Source organism: Pristiophorus japonicus, chromosome 5, assembly GCF_044704955.1.
Source record: "Pristiophorus japonicus isolate sPriJap1 chromosome 5, sPriJap1.hap1, whole genome shotgun sequence".
NCBI lineage: Eukaryota > Metazoa > Chordata > Chondrichthyes > Pristiophoridae > Pristiophorus > Pristiophorus japonicus.
This window is the reverse complement of record NC_091981.1, coordinates 249,060,829-249,082,988: the sequence shown is the minus strand read 5'-3', so window position 1 is coordinate 249,082,988 and position 22,160 is coordinate 249,060,829. Positions and strand designations below refer to the sequence as shown.

The following is a 22,160-nucleotide window of genomic DNA, read 5'->3' as shown; positions in this document are numbered from 1 at the left end:
TAGGGAGGGGAGAAAGTGGAGGGAAGAGTGAAGGGCTCAGTACTGCACATAATCTCTGCTATGAGGTCGGGCGGAGGCTACACTCATTCTCAGTGAAGTGGGAAGGAGGGAAGGGGAGTGAATTGGCAGGAATGGCCAGTAAATTTTCAACAATGGAGATGGCGAACATGGCTAGAAAATGCTCAGCTGGGTAGGGGGGTGTTTGGGCTTGACATCTGTAGCTAAGCAATCTCAGTGAGGTGGCAATTTGCCAAGGGGCCAAGGCTAGGAATTTGTGTTCTTGGAGGGGGAAACTGAGGCCAGAAACCTCTACTAAAATCTGAATTTTGGTAAGGGGTAAAATTTATCTTAAGTTGATTTTATGGCAAAAGTATTCTTGAAATTAAAGTTCAGTCAGTGTAAATGTTTAGTAATGGTTGTTTTTAAATAATTTACATTCTGAATTTATCCAGCTGCAAGTAATGAAGACATTGATAGTTGACATTTTATAGAATGCGAGTGATCTTTATTTTTATGAATTTACAGAAAAAGTACATGAAATGGAAAAGGAGCACTTGAACAAAGTGCAGACTGCAAATGAAGTAAAGGTAACTCCATCCATTAGCACTGATTGCATTAATTCTGTGCATGATGTTTTGCCCTGATGATGCTTTAAGTGATTGTTGCGCAGGACTATATATTTATTTCTGACATATAGATATATATATAGATATATATATATAATATATAAAATATATATATGTGTGTGTATATATTTATTTATATATATATATATATATATATGAGAGCGAGAAACATTTTATAGCTGTGTATAGATTGTTCAGGTTTCTAACATTGTTCATTTCTGCCTACAGCAAGCTGTGGAGCAACAAATGCAGAGCCACCGTGAGGCCCACCAAAAACAGATCAGCAGTTTGAGGGATGAGATTGAAAAGAAGGAGAAACTCATCACTGACCTTCAAGAGTATGTTTCAGTTATTGTAGCACACTTTTTTTTAGCACAAAACTTAAATTTATGAATATTTGGTTGAACATTTTATTTTGTAGGTTTAAAAATAAACTCTTTGCACAAAATTTTCCTTTAATTTCCTCATCCATGGCATCACTTGTCACTTTTCTCTGATTAAAAATGAATCTTTAATGTTTTAGACAAGCATGGGATGCAGTTTGAAATCTTTAAAACAGTATTTGACTCCCAACTAGATACCAACCACTGTCATTCGAACTTCAGAGGCCTCATTGGATAAGGCTTGCTATTTTCTGGGTTCACCTATTTTTTTTTTAAAGTTGTATTAGCAGAGTAAGATAATCAGTTCTTGTGTCAGAGCTCTCTACTGCCCAAGAACTACACCATGTGTTGGCTGAGAATTGAATAAAGGCTCAAGTTTATAATGTCCTGGCCCCTCTGATGAATTATTAAGAGAGAACAATGATTTCCTTGCATATTTGGAGTTTTGGGGGGGAGGGAAATGGTGGAGGGTATAAATTCTTCAGACATGACTGGAGTTGGTATTACTTTTATTAGCTGTGATTTGGGTTTAAATGGTAATGTTTACAGATTAAAATGAAATATGCTGTATTCATATTCTCTCTCCATTTGATAACAGCCAAAATCAGAAAATGATGCTAGAGCAGGAGCGTCTACACGTAGAACATGAAAAGCTAAAAACTGTCGATCAGGAGAAAAGTCGCAAATTACATGAACTGACGTAAGTAATGTAGGGAGGGGTTTTTAATGTACATCTAAATTACTTTAAAAAAAAATTTAATACACATACTGAAAAAATACTTAAGGTTACAACCACATGCTGTAATATTGATGCTAAATTATATTGGGATAACTTATGGTACACAGATTATTTAATAATTATGTATCATAAAGTTCAACCACTTTCTTATTTCAAGGGCAAGAATTGAGGTTTGTATTTGTTCCAGAACCTTTGGTGGTGCATGTAATAGGTAATCGCTTGTGTAAATATATCGTATTCTAAATAATACATTCTATGACTGTTTAGCATTATGCAGGATCGACGAGAACAAGCAAGGCAAGACCTTAAAGGACTGGAGGAGACTGTGGTAAGTGAAGTTGAAGATGTTTGGGTTTTAGAGGGGTTTTTTTTTGCAGAAGTGCATTCATCAATAAAATTATTGTGCAAGAATCAATCTGTGTTCTTTCTTTTATTTATTTCTATAGGCAAAAGAACTCCAGACACTCCATAACCTTCGAAAGCTGTTTGTTCAAGACTTAGCGACCAGAGTTAAAAAGGTATGCAAGTAGTAATCTTGTCTTAGGGTAATCTTAGTACACATACTGGAACATGATGGAAATCCATTCACAGCTTTCAAACTAAATACATTTTGGTTCTTTTCAGTACATGAAAGGCAAAATTTAGAAAGTATAGGAGAAGGACAGAGCTGAAGCACGTTTTGTTAGAAATAACCTCTCTGGCTATCACTTTAAATAATCAGGTTTGAGTGCAAACCAATATGGTGGGTATATTGTGTTAAGTCAGAGTTTAAGATGGAATATAACACATTAGTTATACAGCAAAAACATACGACTGTGACACACAGCTGATATCAATCCGATTGGACAGACGGTTGACACACGTGAGCAATTCCCTTCCATTCATCTCAAACTTCTCCCCTCTCTTCCGTCTGTAAGGCAAGTTCGCTTTCTTTCTCTTCCATATTTGAGCTTCCTTCTCTCTCCCATCTGTGAGCTTCCTTCTCTCCCTCTCACTCACTCTCTTGTGTCTGTGAGGACAAGCTCGCAGGAGGTCACTTTTAACCTATTTTTGGGGATGGGCCTGAACCAGAATATTGACAAGACCTTTTGACCTACAGAGGTTCCCCTAAAAACTTGCTATCCAATACCTGCCCTAAAGATGTCTTACGATTCTGGCCACATGTCTTTGTTTATACCTTCTTGAAAAATGTTTTCTGTGGAACTCCTTTAAAATCTCTCGGTCCCTTTTCGCTCAGGTACAATCAATACAAAGCCTAGTACCAACCCTTTGAACGATGAGGCCCAAAGAAGAGCTTTCTCATTCTAATCGGTCGTTAACTTCTTTACGACGTAGCAAATTGCATTGTTTTTGCATTAAATTGTACAAACTTCAATCCATTGTCTTTGCCAGCAGTTTTGTTAAGCTAACTTCCAATCCTACCTTTGCATTATACATAAAATACATAAACAAGATTCAAGTCTTAACTTAAAAACAACAGAAAATTGCTCAGCAACAGGTTGAGCGTTCGAAATCCAGAGTTCTGAAACACCGGACCTATCTGTGGCAGTGTTGTCTGAACTCTGGAAAATGTTCCGGGATCTGGACCTGCCCGATGCCCACCTCCGCCGCCCTCTCTCCTTCTCGCCTTCCCGGCATCGGGCCACCACTGCTTTCTTCTTTTCTCCCCCCAATCCCCTGGGGCTGCCGCTGCCGCTCCCCCACCCCCTCGGGCCACTGCTGCCATCTTCTTCCCCAATCCCCTCCCTCAGGCCACCAAACCTTCAGGCCGCCGCCCTCTTTCTCCCCTCCCCCCATCCCTGCTTCGGGCAGCCGCCGCCAGCCTCTGCCCCCACCGCTTGGCCGCCCGACACCCCCTCCCCTACCTACCTACCTTGGCCCAGGCGTTTCCGGATTCGAGACGTCGGAAAGATGTTCCAAAGTCCGAAAATACACAGAATCTGGAACAGCCTCTCTTCCGAGGCTTACGGATTTTTGACGCTGTACCTGTAGTACAAAGAACTATACCCTCCGTAGGAAACCAAGATATTAGTATTTCTAAGCATCTCTGATCTGAAGAGACTTTCCGTCTGCAATTCGAACATAACCATTTAAACACAGCTTTTTCCCGTCACAGTTTTAATCGCATAACCATATACATTTTTAGGCATCTTTAGTTTCTAAGTTTGTCTGATGGAGGTTTGAATTTGGATCAGTACACTTGTACTGAAGCACATTTGCTGGAAGTAGTTTCTTTTGTAAACTTAAAGAACTTGAATTTATGTATTTGGATGTGTTCAGGACATCCAAAGTACTTTACATCCAATTAATTATTTTTGAATTTAATTTACTGTTATGTTGGCTAATGCACAAAGCAAGGCCCCACAAAGTACAGGTATGGACTATTATATGTCAGTACCTCTGTGCAAGACCTGTGGTATCACAATTTCTGTAATAAGTGTGAACCAGTACTTTTGTCTGTGGACTAAGAGTCTTGCATCCTTAATTTTGAATGCTGTGTATGAGTTTTCTCTCTTGGCCTTTTGAAAACTTTGATAGTCAAGACAAGGGACCTTGATCCTGGGATTGGAACAGATTTTTCACTCCGTTTCAGCATCAACACAGTTAGGTGCAAAGCAAATTTATTCTTTCCAATCCCAGAAGCGCATCCTTTACTATACCACTACATCACTTTCTTTTCTCATGACCAGACAGGAAGCAAAGTGTAGGAGTAAATGGGGACTTTTCAGAATGGCAGGCAGTGACTAGTGGGGTACCGCAAGGTTCTGTGCTGGGGCCCCAGCTGTTTACACTGTACATTAATGATTTAGACGAGGGGATTAAATGTGCGAGGCCCCTTGGGGAAGAGTGACCATAATATGGTGGAATTCTGCATTAGGATGGAGAATGAAACAGTAAATTCAGAGACCATGGTCCAGAACTTAAAGAAGGGTAACTTTGAAGGTATGAGGCGTGAATTGGCTAGGATAGATTGGCGAATGATACTTAGGGGGTTGACTGTGGATGGGCAATGGCAGACATTTAGAGACCGCATGGATGAATTGCAACAATTGTACATTCCTGTCTGGCGTAAAAATAAAAAAGGGAAGGTGGCTCAACCGTGGCTATCAAGGGAAATCAGGGATAGTATTAAAGCCAAGGAAGTGGCATACAAATTGGCCAGAAATAGCAGCGAACCCGGGGACTGGGAGAAATTTAGAACTCAGCAGAGGAGGACAAAGGGTTTGATTAGGGCAGGGAAAATGGAGTACGAGAAGAAGCTTGCAGGGAACATTAAGGTGGATTGCAAAAGTTTCTATAGGTATGTAAAGAGAAAAAGGTTAGTAAAGACAAACGTAGGTCCCCTGCAGTCAGAATCAGGGGAAGTCATGACGGGGAACAAAGAAATGGCAGACCAATTGAACAAGTACTTTGGTTCGGTATTCACTAAGGAGGATACAAACAACCTTCCGGATATAAAAGGGGTCAGAGGGTCTAGTAAGGAGGGGGAACTGAGGGAAATCCTTATTAGTCGGGAAATTGTGTTGGGGAAATTGATGGGATTGAAGGCCGATAAATCCCCAGGGCCTGATGGACTGCATCCCAGAGTACTTAAGGAGGTGGCCTTGGAAATAGCGGATGCATTGACAGTCATTTTCCAACATTCCATTGACTCTGGATCAGTTCCTATGGAGTGGAGGGTAGCCAATGTAATCCCACTTTTTTTAAAAGGAGGGAGAGAGATAACAGGGAATTATAGACCAGTCAGCCTGACCTCAGTAGTGGGTAAAATGATGGAATCAATTATTAAGGATGTCATAGCAGTGCATCTGGAAAATGGTGACATGATAGGTCCAAGTCAGCATGGATTTGTGAAAGGGAAATCATGCTTGACAAATCTTCTGGAATTTTTTGAGGATGTTTCCAGTAAAGTGGACAAAGGAGAACCAGTTGATGTGGTATATTTGGACTTTCAGAAGGCTTTCGACAAGGTCCCACACAAAAGATTAATGTGCAAAGTTAAAGCACATGGGATTGGGGGTAGTGTGCTGACGTGGATTGAGAACTGGTTGTCAGACAGGAAGCAAAGAGTAGGAGTAAACGGGTACTTTTCAGAATGGCAGGCAGTGACTAGTGGGGTGCCGCAAGGTTCTGTGCTGGGGCCCCAGCTGTTTACATTGTACATTAATGATTTAGACGAGGGGATTAAATGCAGTATCTCCAAATTTGCGGATGACACTAAGTTGGGTGGCAGTGTGAGCTGCGAGGAGGATGCTATGAGGCTGCAGAGCGACTTGGATAGGTTAGGTGAGTGGGCAAATGCATGGCAGATGAAGTATAATGTGGATAAATGTGAGGTTATCCACTTTGGTGGTAAAAACAGAGAGACAGACTATTATTTGAATGGTGACAGATTAGGAAAAGGGGAGGTGCAACGAGACCTGGGTGTCATGGTACATCAGTCATTGAAGGTTGGCATGCAGGTACAGCAGGCGGTTAAGAAAGCAAATGGCATGTTGGCCTTCATAGCGAGGGGATTTGAGTACAGGGGCAGGGAGGTGTTGCTACAGTTGTACAGGGCATTGGTGAGGCCACACCTGGAGTATTGTGTACAGTTTTGGTCTCCTAACCTGAGGAAGGATATTCTTGCTATTGAGGGAGTGCAGCGAAGGTTCACCAGACTGATTCCCGGGATGGCGGGACTGACCTATCAAGAAAGACTGGATCAACTGGGCTTGTATTCACTGGAGTTCAGAAGAATGAGAGGGGATCTCATAGAAACGTTTAAAATTCTGACGGGGTTAGACAGGTTAGATGCAGGAAGAATGTTCCCAATGTTGGGGAAGTCCAGAATCAGGGGACACAGTCTAAGGATAAGGGGGAAGCCATTTAGGACCGAGATGAGGAGAAACTTCTTCACCCAGAGAGTGGTGAACCTGTGGAATTCTCTACCACAGAAAGTTGTTGAGGCCAATTCACTAAATATATTCAAAAAGGAGTTAGATGAAGTCCTTACTACTAGGGGAATCAAGGGGTATGGTGAGAAAGCAGGAATGGGGTACTGAAGTTGCATGTTCAGCCATGAACTCATTGAATGGCGGTGCAGGCTAGAAGGGCCGAATGGCCTACTCCTGCACCTATTTTCTATGTTTCTATGACCAGTGATCCTGTGAACTCTTATCTAGGTTGCCAATTTACTGGCATGCAGCACACAAAGGGCAGTTTGCACTGTGGACCCAAACCCACTAAGAACTGGATTGAAACTGTCCAAACTTATTTAATATCAGACCTTTCTTGCCAGCAAGTAGAAAAAGTGTTAGCCCATCAGTCCAGGCTGGTTTGACCCATGTCCCAGAAATGAAAGTCCAATGTCTAACCCAATAGATCACCAAGATCCCCCAACAAGATTTATTTTTAATTACATAAACTTAATGAAATGTAGTAAGCCTGCGTCTCATTGTTTACCACATGCTGGCAATTGGTTTAAAATGAACTATGTAGATTTTGCACAGTCTTGATTTGACAGCAGCTGCACCAGAATTAAAACATTCTGTCCAAGTGGCTTATAATTCCACCTGGGGCATGGAATATTTGAGTCCAGGTCCAATATATTGGATTAAATAAAGATTGAAATGAAAGTATGAGACATAGCCAAGTGGCTTGCTTCAAGCAAAAAATGTAGTTTGTGATCGGTTGGAGATATACCACTATAATTAGGAATTCTTAATTGAATTTGCTGTTGTTTTTATGTTTAGGAATTATTAAATATGAAGTAATTAATACAACTGTCCTAATTTAATTTGCCGTTTGCTTTCTTGCTTGAAGCAAAAAGCCAATTTTTAAATATTTTGTGTGACATGACTACTGCTGCAGTGCTTATTTTGTGCCACTAGAGGTCCTTTGTCAGCTGTATTATTCAGGATAACTAGGTATTCATAACATCTTGATAGAAATGTTTCCCAACATTTTTTAAATGGCAAAATTATACTATTTGTGATTTACACAAGTTCTTTATTCTAGCTCAGACGTGTTTTTTAAATTAAGTCTCCGAACATAAACCTGCTTGGATTTTGCTTGCTGTTTCTCTGGTTTGTATCTGGTTACCTCCTGAGGAGAAGTTTTCATAAGTGGAGATACTGGTATGATTTGAGCTTTTGGTCTGTACATAATTTTGATTTGGATTAATTTTATGATTCTCAAGATGTAGGATTTTGCTGCTGGTGAGTGGGATAGTGTACAAATGTTGTTACTCCGTGTCGGGATCGAGCAATTCCAGCTCTGGAATTGTCATTACTGACATGCAACTACTTGCCATTTTGTTTGGAAGATTTTTTAAATTCTTCTTGGGATGTCGCTGTTAAGGCTAGCACTTATTGCCCATGTCTAGTTTCCCTGAAAAGGTGGGTGTAGGCCACTTTCTTGAACAGCTAGTAATGGTTTAATACAACTGAGTGGCTTGCTAGGGCACTTCAGAAACCAGTCAAGAATTGGTGTGGTACTGAAGACCTAGTCTGGTTAAGGGTGGCAAATTTCCTTAAAGGACATTAGTGAACCAGTTGTGTTTTTAAACTGAAACCCGACAGCTTCATGATCACTTTTACAATACCCGTGGTAGGATTTGAACTTGCATTCTCTGGAGTATGAGTCCAGGCCTCTTGATTACTAGTCCAGTAACATAACCACTACACTAACCTTACTCATTGTTGTATGTAACATTTACTCCTGTATTTTTAGCCCTTTTGTTGCTGTTTAATATTCTTAATGACTAGTATTTTGATTTTCTCATACCCCATTTTTTATACTAGTAAATAATTCAACTTAGCCCTAAATCCAGTTTCCATTTAATATAAACTAAATATTGGAAATTGCAGGTTGGATTCTCAACCAGAATGCTGCCAAACTATCCTCTCCCTTCGATAGTCGGTATCCTCTTGTTTTTCTCTTGGACCTGGAGAAGGTGCAAAAATTATTCACAAGGATGATACTAGAATTGAGAGGATATACTTATCAGTAAAGACTGGGTCTCTTCTCTAGAAAAGAGAAGGCTGAGGGGTGAGCTGATAGAGGTCTTCAAGATTATGAAAGGGTTTGATAGGATAGACGTGGAGAAAATGTTTCCATTTGTGGGGGAGTCTAAAACTAGAGGTCATAAATATAAGATAGTCACTATCCAAAGAGTGGCAAGAATGTGGAATGTGCTAACACAAGGAGTAGTTGAGGCAAATAACATTAGCATCAGCGACAACAACTTATTTATATAATGCCTTTAACGAGAGTGAAGGAATAACAGAATATGCTGATGGGCTTTGATGACGAGGGGTGGAAGGAGGATCATGTGGAGCATAAACGCAGATGTGGACCAGTAGGGCCGAATTGCCTGTCCCTCGGCTCTCAACTCTTGTGTAGCTATGTAACTCTTCTCTGATTGGAAGTAATGGCAAAATAAAAAATTATCTACACACACATACATTGCATAAACATGGAAGGTTTTGTGTTCTGCAGTTCCGCTCAATCTGCCATCTATATTCAGTTAGAGGTTCAGTCACAAATACGATATAAGACCCGATAAACCTTTGGGCAGTCCCAAGTGTTATACTTTCTGTGGTTGGCGTATCAATTAGTGCTAAAAATTTACCCTTTGCTTCAGTCACTTGAGAGAAATTACTCATGCTAGGCTGGTGAGTTTGACATCTACTTTCTTTCTTGTACTGTAATTCATTTAAATTGTGTTTTATAGTAATAAAGTTCAAATTAATGTTTGAATGCCTTGGAACTGTAAATCTTTATCGCTGCTTGTGATATATTATATCCCCAGAGTGCTGAAATGGATTCTGATGACACTGGTGGTAGTGCTGCACAAAAGCAAAAGATCTCCTTTCTCGAGAACAATCTAGAACAGCTCACAAAGGTTCATAAACAGGTAGGCCAAAGGCATTAAACATTTCTGCAAAAAAGCTGTTATCGTGCTTCCAACATCATACCTGTCTGCATGTCTGATTGGTTCATATCAAAGATTTCATATTTGTAAAACAGCAACAAATAACAGCTGAACAACTAGGGAGCATACTGATCAGGGATGGAAACTAACGGTCACAAATCCCCAAAAGCTACAAATCAAAAAGGGCCATTTCATCAACAATTGTTAATAAAATAAGGTGACCCAGTCTAATAGTTCAATTTTAAAAAAAAAATCTTTTAGCTACCATCTTGGATTCTTCACTAAACAGAGTACTTGCTACTATAAATAAAATTTGTAATGCAAGGTATAAAATTGCAAAATTTACAGGAAAATGATTAAACTTGTGCAATAGCAATTTCTATGAGACCTGTGCCTAGCTGAAAAGCCTGAACCTCAAGTTCAGCAGCTGTCCAGATCCATCACAATTGGCTAAACAAATTCATGTTGCAGCCTACAGCTGCCAGGATCCACCTAAGCCTACAGCTCTCATTTTTTTGACTGGCGCAAGACCAGCCATTCATAGAGTGTGCCAGGACTTGCATTTAACTCTACTCATTCTCATGGTAAATTACTGAATGAAAGCCCCTGGGGAAACCATTTTTAGGAATAATCAGATTGTGTTTTTGTTTAAAACTTTAGAACATCAATTTAAAAACTCTAGCTTTTTCTAAGGTAACTTTGAAAGCAAAAATATGTATAATGGCTCATGATTTGAAGTCAGCGGCAAAGCAAAGATGTTGGCCACTGGCTCCGAAGAAAACTGCCCACAAAGATCTTGTGAGATCAGTTCAGTAAAGAATTTCTAGTGCACTCTTCTGTGGTGTCAACAAGCTGTCGAAGCAGCCAATCACAATGTAGAATTCTCACAGGGGACCCATGAAGTGAAAATCTCCGTCAATTCTGACTTTCTAAAAATGTTAGAGAGCAAAACAAAGATTGGGGCTCTCATCGGGAGAAGGTAAACCTGAAGTAAAGAGGAACAAACATTTTTTTTTTAACTTTTTTTTAAAAGGTTCTCTTAAACACTTAATTTTTGATAAATTTGACACTCAAAATTATAATTTGTTTTTTCGGGCCATAACATTTTAGCAGTTAATACGCTGTTAAAACCCCTTTACAGCTCATTCAACATGGTCTAACTTTTAATGGGGTATTTAACAGCGATATTACCATGGAAAAGTCCAAGTTTTTGTCAGTTGTACTGATTTCCCTGATAACACTGATTGCCAGCTATGGAGGGGAGGGCAGCCACAACCCATCCAGTGTCGGAGCAGTGAATGACTGACTGCAACTTCAGGATTTCCGTGTTAGGATACACATGCCTACTTCCTGAAATTGTGGTCAGTTTGTTTGCACAGCGTTCGCTGTTACTACCCATTGCAAATTCTGGGCATTGTATATTCGCTGATGTCCTGCAATTATAGCAAGAGAGCAAAAGAAAGATGCAAATAAGAAAAGATTAAACTAAAGTTGTACGTATTTAATGGCTTTAAAAGCAATCAAAAGACACTTCACTGCCTACGGTGATCTTTCTCCAATGTTCTGGCTATGATGTGCACTCGCTCCCACTTCTAAACCTTAGCACTGAACTACCCTTGCAACAGTGTAATCTCCAACTCACTGTGCAATGCCATGCTATATCTGCTGGTATAAGTAAACGGTTTTGTCAGGTTTGCGCCTGACACTAGTGTCACACTCTAGATTCAAAACAATCTTTTTTTAAAAAAAAGAGTAATTGTCTTGGAGGGTAAAATTTACAAGTGGTGGTTATTTCCTTTTTATCTCAATAGTTTATAAGCAGCTGCAATTATTTTGATTTTCCTATTTAGATTAGGGTTTCCATTCTGCAGAATGTTAGTCGGCAAAATGTTAGAATTAGGGATGTAGTAACAGAGCACTTAGATAATCGTAATCTGATTAGGCAGAGTCAACATGGTTTTATGAAAGGGAAATCGTGTTTGACAATTTTGTTGGAGTTTTTTGAAAATGTAACTAGAAGGATGGATAAGGGGGAACCAGTGGATGTGGTGTATTTGGATTTTCAAAAAACATTCAATAAGGTGCCACAAGGTTATTACACAAAATTAGGACTCATGGGTTTGGGGATGATATAGTAGCATGGATTGATTGGTTAATGGACAGAAAACAGAGTGTAGAAATAAATGGGATGTTTTTCGGTTGGCAGGCTGTAACTAGTGGGGTACCACAAGATCAGTGCTTGGGCCTCAGATATTTACAATTTAAATTAATGACTTAAATGAAGGGATGGAGTGTAATGTATCCAAGTTTGCTGATGGTACAAAGTTATGTGGGAAAGTAAGCTGTGAGGAGGAGGAGATATAGACAGGTTGACTGGGCAAGAACATGTCAAATTGAATATAATATGGGGAAGTGCAAAGTTATCCACTTTGGTAGGAAAAACAAAAAAGCAGAATATTTGTTGAATGGTGAGAGATTAGGAAATGTTGGCATGCAGAGGGACCTGGGTGTCCTTGTACATGAATCACAGCAAGTTAACATGCAGGTTCAGCAAGCAATTAGGAAAGCAAATGGTATGGTAGCTTTTGTTACAAAGGGATTAGATTAGAAGAGTAAAGGGTTAATGTTGAGAAAATGTTTCCCCTGGCTGGGGAGTCTAGAACCAGAGGTCACAGTCTCAGAATAAAATGTCAGCCATTTAGGACTGAGATGAGGAGAAATTTCTTCACTCAAAGGATTGTGAATCTTTGGAATTCTCTACCCCAGAGGGCTGTGGATGCTCAGTCGTTTGAATATATTCAAGACAGAGGTCGATAAATGTTGGGGAATTGAGGGATGTGGGGATAATGCGAGAAGGTGGAGTTGTGGTAGATCAGCCGTGATCTTGTTGAATGGCGGAGCAGGCTCGAAGGGCCAAATGGCCTCCTACTTTGCTCCTATTTTTGTGTTGCACCATGCCGTTCCTGAGCTATGGCATTCTAGCCCTCAAAGCCCAGGTATCACGGTCCGATTTGCATTTGTAATTCTTGTTTACCCTTTGTCCTGTTTGAATTTTGTCGGCCCGGACGTTTATAAAGGATTGTCCTTTGCTTCATTGGTGGATAAACCCTGAATCCGAGCACCCAAGATCTGTGATCAACTTGAGATATGCAAATTAATAATTTTAAACGTTGTGGTTCCCAAGATCAATGGTATTTATCTATGCATTTCACAAAAAGCAAAGCTTGGACTGCTCCAGTTTAGACCATCTATCTATCCACAGATTAGCTGCTGGGCATTAAAGTAATTGGATCTATACTGTACCTAAGTTGCACACAGTTTTGTTAATTTTCTTGTCTTCAGGCATGAAACTATTCAAGGCATCACTGATATTTGCATTCTCTTCAGAAGTTTAGAAGCAATGAACTCACAATATTATGATTATTCAGCCATCTGGCAGAAAGCTTTACTATCTTACTGTAGCTAACTAAAATGTTCTGTTCTTGGCACCAAGGTTCACGGTTTCCAATAAACTCTAAAATCAGTATTATAACAAATTAAAAGCATCTCCATTTCCTATAGTTTGTGATCAGCAGAAAAAAATGTAGTCATTGAGTAATCCATTTATAGCACTCATTTTAGTAACATATTATGGAATACTGTAATCCAATTAGATCTTTAGAACTCCTTGGTGTTCCAATTGAATCACTGAGTATCTCCTACAGATACAAAAACATTCTCAGCCACAGAGGTTTATATAGGTCAAGGGCTGGGGGGGATAAATCTGATACCTTGTATGTATGTACCAGTTGAATGTAAATCAACCAGTTTACATTCTGTCATTACGTTAAACTGTATCTTTTTTGCTGAAGCTTGGAAATGTCCAATTCATTATTTTTAAATTGTAATTTTGTGAAGTCCTGATGGAATCTGATCATGTTTTCACATTCGTTAATGTTAAGTTCTACTTGCCTTTAGTTGGTACGAGATAATGCAGATCTTCGCTGTGAGCTTCCAAAACTGGAAAAACGACTTAGAGCTACAGCTGAGAGAGTCAAGGCTTTGGAGTCTGCATTAAAGGAAGCCAAAGAGAATGCAGCCAGAGATCGCAAACGCTACCAGCAGGAAGTGGATCGCATCAAGGAAGCTGTGCGAGCAAAGAACATGGCAAGGAGAGTGCACTCTGCGCAGATTGGTATGTTTGATACATTACAGCTGTGTAGCACTTTTATTGTAATCCAACAGATTATCTAATCATTAATCATTTTAATTTTTTTAATGTTTTTAAATAACCTGAATAACTCTTCCTATAATTTGATTTTATGGTTAAGGACAAGTTATTTTGTAGATTGTTGAAATAGATTGCTTGTTTTCTCTCTCCTAATTCAGCATGTCTATACTTGCATACTTTTTGTTTCCTCTATACAGTCAGCTATTTGTTCCTATTTTGTAAATGTACTGTCAGTTTCAGAATTTCTAACTTTTACTCTGATTTACATTGCAATGTCATCTGCACAAGACAGCTCCAACTAAACTGGCGTTCACTTGTACTGTAATAAGGTTCAAATTTCCTGTGAAAAATAGCTATATTCAGCACTTTGTAGCTTATGCCATCTACAAGTGCTTAATCAGAAAACCTGCTGTATTTTACAACAGACCCTTTCAGTTACATTGCACGTTCTCATTGTGAAAAATAGTCTGTTTATTGTTGGTTGGTCCAAAGTAACTTTGCTAGACTTAGTCATCATTACAAGGAGCCAGTCAAAAGTCATAAATGTAGGAGAAACAGAAACTGGTGGAATTATGCAGTAAGTGCATCAGCATCTGAAAGGGGGAAAAACAGATTAACATTTGTTTAGAGCTCTGTTCTGAAGAAGTGTTCATGCATGAATGTTTACTTATCTTTATTCTTTAAGATGCTGCTTGACCTGTTCAATTCCACCATTTTTTGATTTTTCAGACTTATGATTTTTCTCTGTAAATGCACTAGCTAAATTTTTTGAGTGGCAAATTGTAGATTCAGTTGTATTATCACAATGTTGGAAATGTAGTCAGGATTAATTGTTTGAAAACTGGGAGAAGAAAGTCTTTATCAGATGTGCTTGGAAATGTTAATTCTGGTAACTTCAGTTGAAGCCTCTCTGTCGTCTTGTATTGAACTGAGATATTTAAATCAAGAAGATCTCTGCTTCAATTCCTGGTCTGCACTGGGCTAACTAATGTTAACTGAGGTAACTTTAGGAGTATTATAATTGACCTTGGTGTCCCTGAGCTGGGATGGGGTAAAATTAGGCTCTGATCCAGTGATCTAACTGTAAAATGTGCCTGTGAGAATATCTGGTAAGGACTGGGTTAGTCTTGGCTAGTATAGCACTCCTTGTAAAATAGCCCTCTTTGAGTCACAGGACTCAGGACAAAATAAGGTGGGGGGGGGGGGTTAGAAATTAAACCAGAAAACTATTAGTTAACTGTGAACCTAGTTAAAGTACGTAAGAATGTATTTTCAATGCTCTAGAAACATAGAAAATAGGTGCAGGAGCAGGCCATTCAGCCCTTCTAGCCTGCACCGCCATTCAATGAGTTCATGGCTGAACATGAAACTTCAGTACCCCCTTCCTGCTTTCACGCCATACCCCTTGATCCCCCGAGTAGTAAGGACTTCATCTAACTCCCTTTTGAATATATTTAGTGAATTGGCCTCAACTACTTTCTGTGGTAGAGAATTCCACAGGTTCACCACTCTCTGGGTGAAGAAGTTTCTCCTCATCTCGGTCCTAAATGGCTTACCCCTTATCCTTAAACTGTGACCCCTGGTTCTGGACTTCCCCAACATTGGGAACATTCTTCCTGCATCCAACCTGTCCAAGCCCGTCAGAATTTTAAACGTTTCTATGAGGTCCCCTCTCACTCTTCTGAACTCCAGTGAATACAAGCCCAGTTGATCCAGTCTTTCTTGATAAGTCAGTCCCACAATCCCGGGAATCAGTCTGGTGAATCTTCGCTGCACTCGCTCAATAGCAAGAATGTCCTTCCTCAAGTTAGGAGACCAAAACTGTACACAATACTCCAGGTGTGGCCTCACCAAGGCCCTGTACAACTGTAGCAACACCTCCCTGCCCCTGTACTCAAATCCCCTCGCTATGAAGGCCAACATGCCATTTGCTTTCTTAACCGCCTGCTGTACCTGCATGCCAACCTTCAATGACTGATGTACCATGACACCCAGGTCTCGTTGCACCTTCCCTTTTCCTAATCTGTCACTATTCAGATAATAGTCTGTGTCTCTGTTTTTACCAACAAAGTGGATAACCTCACATTTATCCACATTATACTTCATCTGCCACGCATTTGCCCACTCACCTAACCTATCCAAGTCACTCTGCAGCCTCATAGCATCCTCCTCGCAGCTCACACTGCCACCCAACTTAGTGTCATCCGCAAATTTGGAGATACTACATTTAATCATTAATGTACAATGTAAACAGCTGGGGCCCCAGCACAGAACCCTGCGGTACCCCACTAGTCACTGCCTGCCATTCCGAAAAGTACCCATTTACTCCTACTCTTTGCTTCCTGTCTGACAACCAGTTCTCAATCCACGTCAGCACACTACCCCCAATCCCATGTGCTTTAACTTTGCACATTAATCTCCTGTGTGGGACCTTGTCGAAAGCCTTCTGAAAGTCCAAATATACCACATCAACTGGTACTCCTTTGTCCACTTTACTGGAAACATCCTCAAAAAATTCCAGAAGATTTGGCAAGCATGATCTCCCTTTCACAAATCCATGCTGACTTAGACCTATCATGTCACCATTTTCCAAATGCGCTGCTATGACATCCTTAATAATTGATTCCATCATTTTACCCACTACTGAGGTCAGGCTGACCGGTCTATAATTCCCTGCTTTCTCTCTCCCTCCTTTTTTAAAAAGTGGGGTTACATTGGCTACCCTCCACTCGATAGGAACTGATCCAGAGTCAATGGAATGTTGGAAAATGACTGTCAATGCATCCGCTATTTCCAAGGCCACCTCCTTAAGTACTCTGGGAGGCAGTCCATCAGGCCCTGGGGATTTATCGGCCTTCAATCCCATCAATTTCCCCAACACAATTTCCCGACTAATAAAGATTTCCCTCAGTTCCTCCTCCTTACTAGACCCTCTGACCCCTTTTATATCCGGAAGGTTGTTTGTGTCCTCCTTAGTGAATACTGAACCAAAGTACTTGTTCAATTGGTCTGCCATTTCTTTGTTCCCCGTTATGACTTCCCCTTATTCTGACTGCAGGGGACCTACGTTTGTCTTTACTAACCTTTTTCTCTTTACATACCTATAGAAACTTTTGCAATCCGCCTTAATGTTCCCTGCAAGCTTCTTCTCGTACTCCATTTTCCCTGCCCTAATCAAACCCTTTGTCCTCCTCTGCTGAGTTCTAAATTTCTCCCAGTCCCCAAGTTCGCTGCTATTTCTGGCCAATTTGTATGCCATTTCCTTGGCTTTAATACTATCCCTGATTTCCCTTGATAGCCACGGTTGAGCGACCTTCCCTTTTTTATTTTTACGCCAGACAGGAATGTACAATTGTTGCAATTCATCCATGCGGTCTCTAAATGTCTGCCATTGCCCATCCACAGTCAACCCCTTAAGTATCATTAGCCAATCTATCTTAGCCAATTCATGCCTCATACCTTCAAAGTTACCCTTCTTTAAGTTCTGGACCATGGTCTCTGAATTAACTGTTTCATTCTCCATCCTAATGCAGAATTCCACCATATTATGGTCACTCTTCCCCAAGGGGCCTCGCACAATGAGATTGCTAATTAATCCCCCCTCATTACACAACACCCAGTCTAAGATGGCCTCCCCCCTAGTTGGTTCCTCGACATACTGGTCTAGAAAACCATCCCTTATGCACTCCAGGAAATCCTCCTCCACTGTATTGCTTCCAGTTTGGCTAGCCCAATCTATATGCATATTAAAGTCACCCATTATAACTGCTGCACCTTTATTGCATGCACTCCTAATTTCCTGTTTGATGCCCTCCCCAACATCACTACTACTGTTTGGAGGTCTGTACACAACTCCCACTAACGATTTTTGCCCTTTAGTGATCTGCAGCTCTACCCATATAGATTCCACATCATCCAAGCTAATGTCTTTCCTAACTATTGCATTAATCTCCTCTTTAACCAGCAATGCTACCCCACCTCCTTTTCCTTTTATTCTATCCTTCCTGAATGTTGAATACCCCTGGATGTTGAGTTCTCAGCCCTGATCATCCTGGAGCCGCGTCTCCGTAATCCCAATCACATCATATTTGTTAACATATCTATTTGCACAGTTAATTCATCCACCTTATTGCGGATACTCCTTGCATTAAGACACAAAGCCTTCAGGCTTGCTTTTTTAACACCCTTTGTCCTTTTAGAATTTTGCTGTACAGTGGCCCTTTTTGTTCTTTGCCTTGGGTTTCTCTGCCCTCCACTTTTCCTCATCTCCTTTCTGTCTTTTGCTTTTGCCTCATTTTTGTCTCCCTCTGTCTCCCTGCATAGGTTCCCATCCCCCTGCAATATTAGTTTAACTCCTCCCCAACAGCACTAGCAAACACTCCCCCTAGGACATTGGTTCCGGTCCTGCCCAGGTGCAGACCGTCTGGTTTGTACTGGTCCAACCTCCCCCAGAACCGGTTCCAATGCCCCAAGAATTTGAATCCCTCCCTGCTGCACCACTGCTCAAGCCATGTATTCATCTGCGCTATCCTGCGATTCCTACTCTGACTAGCACGTGGCACTGGTAGCAATCCCGAGATTACTACTTTTGAGGTCCTACTTTTTAATTTAGCTCCTAGCTCCTTAAATTCTTTTCGTAGGACCTCATCCCTTTTTTTACCTATGTCGTTGGTACCAATGTGCACCACGACAACTGGCTGTTCTCCCTCCCATTTCAGAATGTCCTGCACCCGCTCCGAGACATCCTTGACCCTTGCACCAGGGAGGCAACATACCATCCTGGAGTCTCGGTTGCGTCCGCAGAAACGCCTATCTATTCCCCTCCCCATCGAATCCCCTATCACTATCGCGCTCCCAATCTTTTTCCTGCCCTCCTTTGCAGCAGAGCCACCTACGGTGCCATGAACTTGGCTGCTGCTGCCCTCCCCTGATGAGTCATCCTCCCCAACAGTACTCAAAGCAGTGTATCTGTTTTGCAGGGAGATGACCACAGGGGACCCCTGCACTATCTTTCTTGCATGTTAGAGGTCATGTTAAATTTATACAGAACCATGGTTAGACCACACTTTGGAGTACTATGTATAATTCTGGTCTCCATACTACAAAAAGGATATCCAAGCACTGGAGAAAGTGCAGAAAAGATTTATACGGATGTTACCAGAATTGAGGATGCAACTATCAGGGCAGATTAAGCAGGCTGGGGCTCTTCTCTCTGGAAAAGAAGAGAACTGATACAGTTCATTAAAATTATGAAGAGGGTTAGATGGAGGAAAATGGAGAAAGGTTCCACTTTGGAGTAATCCAGAACAAGGGGGCATAAATATAAAATCGGCACAAAGAAATCAAATAAAGATTTTAAACAGTGGAACTCGTACCACATGGAGTGCTTGAAGCAGATAGCATTGATGCATTTAAGGGAAGTCATGAGGGAGAGGGATAGACAGGCAGAGTGGGAAGAGGTCATTAGAGTGGAAGGAGGCTAGTGTGGAATATAAGCTCCAGCATCGACCAGTTGGGCCGAATGGCCTGTTTCTGTGCTGTGGATTCGATATGATGTAATGTAATTCAATGTACCATTCCTAAATTGTACAAAAGTGACTGATCTTTTCCTTATCTATCCAGGTACACACAGTAAGTTGTAAAGTGTAAAGCTATAACTTGGTCTCGAAGCAAGATTTAAGCAATTAGTGTTTTCACAATTTTTATTTTGTTTGTCTAGCTAAACCCATCCGTCCTGGTCAACCCCCTATGGCTTCCCCAACTCACCCAAGTGCAATTCGTGGGGGAGGTGGATTCTTCCAGAATAGCCAAGCAGTTGCAGTACGTGGAGGTGGTGGTGGTGTAAAATCAGATAAGTTGTACGTATCATGTTTGTGAAAAAACTCTCTTCAGTAGGTTCTGATAAAGCAAATGTTTTGGAACTAATCCTGTACATTTTTATGCCCTTGTGGGACAAGAAGTCTCAAAACTCTGCAAGCTCATACTTTGTACACCATATTTGAACCATTTCCAGATTTTTCAAATCTACAGAATTCTGCTGGTGCCCTAATTGTCATACCTTTTCCTATTAAAAATTATGGATGCGCTACCTTGCATGTACAGTTTATTATTGGTCACTATAGCAGAACCATCATCTTCTGTCGTAATGGAGGAGGCCTCCAATGAATAATTTAAATCGGTGGCTAATTTAAACTCTCCAAATTTTGGTCTTCTTCATCGGATTTATCAACATCCTAGACATTGAATGAAGATGAGGACTGAACAAATAATATAAATTGAATGTAATCTTTGACGAACTGTAAACCTGGTGAACAAAAAAAGCAGTCATTGCCAGACTGCTGGCCTTCTGCTTTTGAGAAGGGTGCCCTAAGGAAATTTCAGTGATCTGTACCTTGTATGTTGCTGCACTGAGCAATGTTCAAAATTGCAAAGATAAGTGGGTAAAGATCAATTTGAAAGTGTAATACACGCATACAAGATTTACCCCCTATTTTCCTCAACCACCAAAAAGAACGAACTACAAGATAGGTCCCATTGCAAGAGCTGGAAGAATTGAAGCATAAATGACCCTAATGGCAGCAATGTTAATTCAGTAATTGGCTTGTGAAGCCGGTTGGCTTTTATGCTGACTGGAACGCTGCAATTAAAATACACAAACATGATTTGCAAAATATTTTTGTGTACAAGTGAGTTGGCTTCAATTTGTCACTCTAAACAAGATGGCAATGTTTATAGATATTAATACTGGCAGTTTATTTTTTTTAAAGCATCACTTTAAATGCCTTCATTTTGTCCCTTTAATTAAATACTGTACTTATTCACTAATTGCAGGGTTTTATGTTTTTAAATCTTTGTCTTTGTAAACTTCTGTTTGCATGTTCCTTTTAATAAGCTATAATCATTTTCAATTCAGTTGGAGAATGCCCTTTATAGGCAATGTCCAGTTTCCTTGTCTGTTTTATAAATGGTCACTTGTTTGGTTGATTCCAGATATTTTTTTACTTGACCTCAAAAGTAGTCATGATAAAAACTAGTGCATAAGTCATACTGATGTAGATGTTAGACCCCAAGTTCCCAGGCCTTGAACGTTTATGTCAATGTAGACATCAAGGGGCCGAAATTCGGCCTCCTGATAAGGCCTCTGGTTGCCGGAAAGCACCGGCCACGGGGTGGTGGGGGATGGCCTCTGACATGCAGCAGAATGACAGTCATTCGCGAAATTCAGCTCGGGGCTTTTTGCTGCGGTGTGAAGATCTGCTCCACTTTCCCCCACTTTCCGCGCCGCTCCTGCTGATGCATCGTTAAAGACGTTATCAGAATATGCACCACAATGGAGCCGTCCCGGGAGGGAAATTCACCTCAAAGTCTTCCGGCCACCGATCGGTGCTGCCGACAGCTTTGTGTCGATGCATTCCTTGTTGGTCGGCGGCGCGGCTGCCCTTAAAGGGGAGGTGGTGTTGCCAGCGATGCCATTTTATTATTCTTGTCTGCTGACTGCCAGAGCGACCCGACAATTATGCCCCGAGGTTCGGCCGGGCCGCCAACAGGCAGCCTGGCACCCCCTCTAACTGAAGGGGAGAAATGTTGTGATGCACCAGCGTGATGACTGACAGCGGCGGAGACTCCGTCCTGCTTCCACTTCCACCCCGCTAGTGACGGTCACTCCGTTCGCGCCCCCATTATTGACCGACTTCTGTCTCGCTCAGAAAAAAAATGACAGAGCTGAATTTCGCAGGATGGACCGCCGCATGCATTATTTGAATTTCGGCCCCCAAAACTTATAGTAGCCTTGTGCAAAGTTGCAATAGCCAGCCATATTTTAAACTGCACAGAGTATTTTACAGTTAGCCTAACATCTATCGTTGAGAAAATGCAGGAGTCCATTATTAAGGAAGCAGTAGCAAGACATTTGGAAAAGTATATTCAGTCAAACAAAGTGAGCATGGTTTCATGGAAGGGAAATCATGTTTGCCAAATTTGCTGGAGTTCTTTGAGGATGTAATGAGCAAGGTGGATAAAGGGGAACCAGTGGATGTGGTGTATTTGGATTTCCAGAAGGCATTTGATAAGGTCCCACATAAAAGGTTACTGCACAAGATAAGAGCTCACGGGGTTGGGGGCAAATATTAGCATGGATAGAGAGCAAACAGAAAACAGAGTGTCAGGATAAATGGGTCATTTTCTGGTTGGCAAACTGTAACTAGTGGAGTGCCACAGGGATCGGTGCTGGGGCCTCAACTATTTACAATCTATATTAATGACTTAGATGAAGGGACCAAGTGTA

At 41.0% G+C, this 22,160-nt stretch overlaps 1 protein-coding gene across 1 annotated transcript in view; it reads left to right on the top strand.

The window, feature by feature from the left end:
• Positions 1-22,160, top strand: part of LOC139264664 (kinesin-1 heavy chain) — a 125,970-nt gene that overhangs the window by 90,616 nt on the left and 13,194 nt on the right. Inside the window, exons 18-25 of the mRNA XM_070881533.1 lie at positions 526-587; positions 855-964; positions 1,608-1,709; positions 2,016-2,076; positions 2,195-2,266; positions 9,544-9,648; positions 13,624-13,840; positions 19,596-19,734. Of these exons, the coding sequence (XP_070737634.1) occupies positions 526-587; positions 855-964; positions 1,608-1,709; positions 2,016-2,076; positions 2,195-2,266; positions 9,544-9,648; positions 13,624-13,840; positions 19,596-19,734 (868 nt within the window). The remainder of the gene's footprint in view (positions 1-525; positions 588-854; positions 965-1,607; positions 1,710-2,015; positions 2,077-2,194; positions 2,267-9,543; positions 9,649-13,623; positions 13,841-19,595; positions 19,735-22,160) is intronic.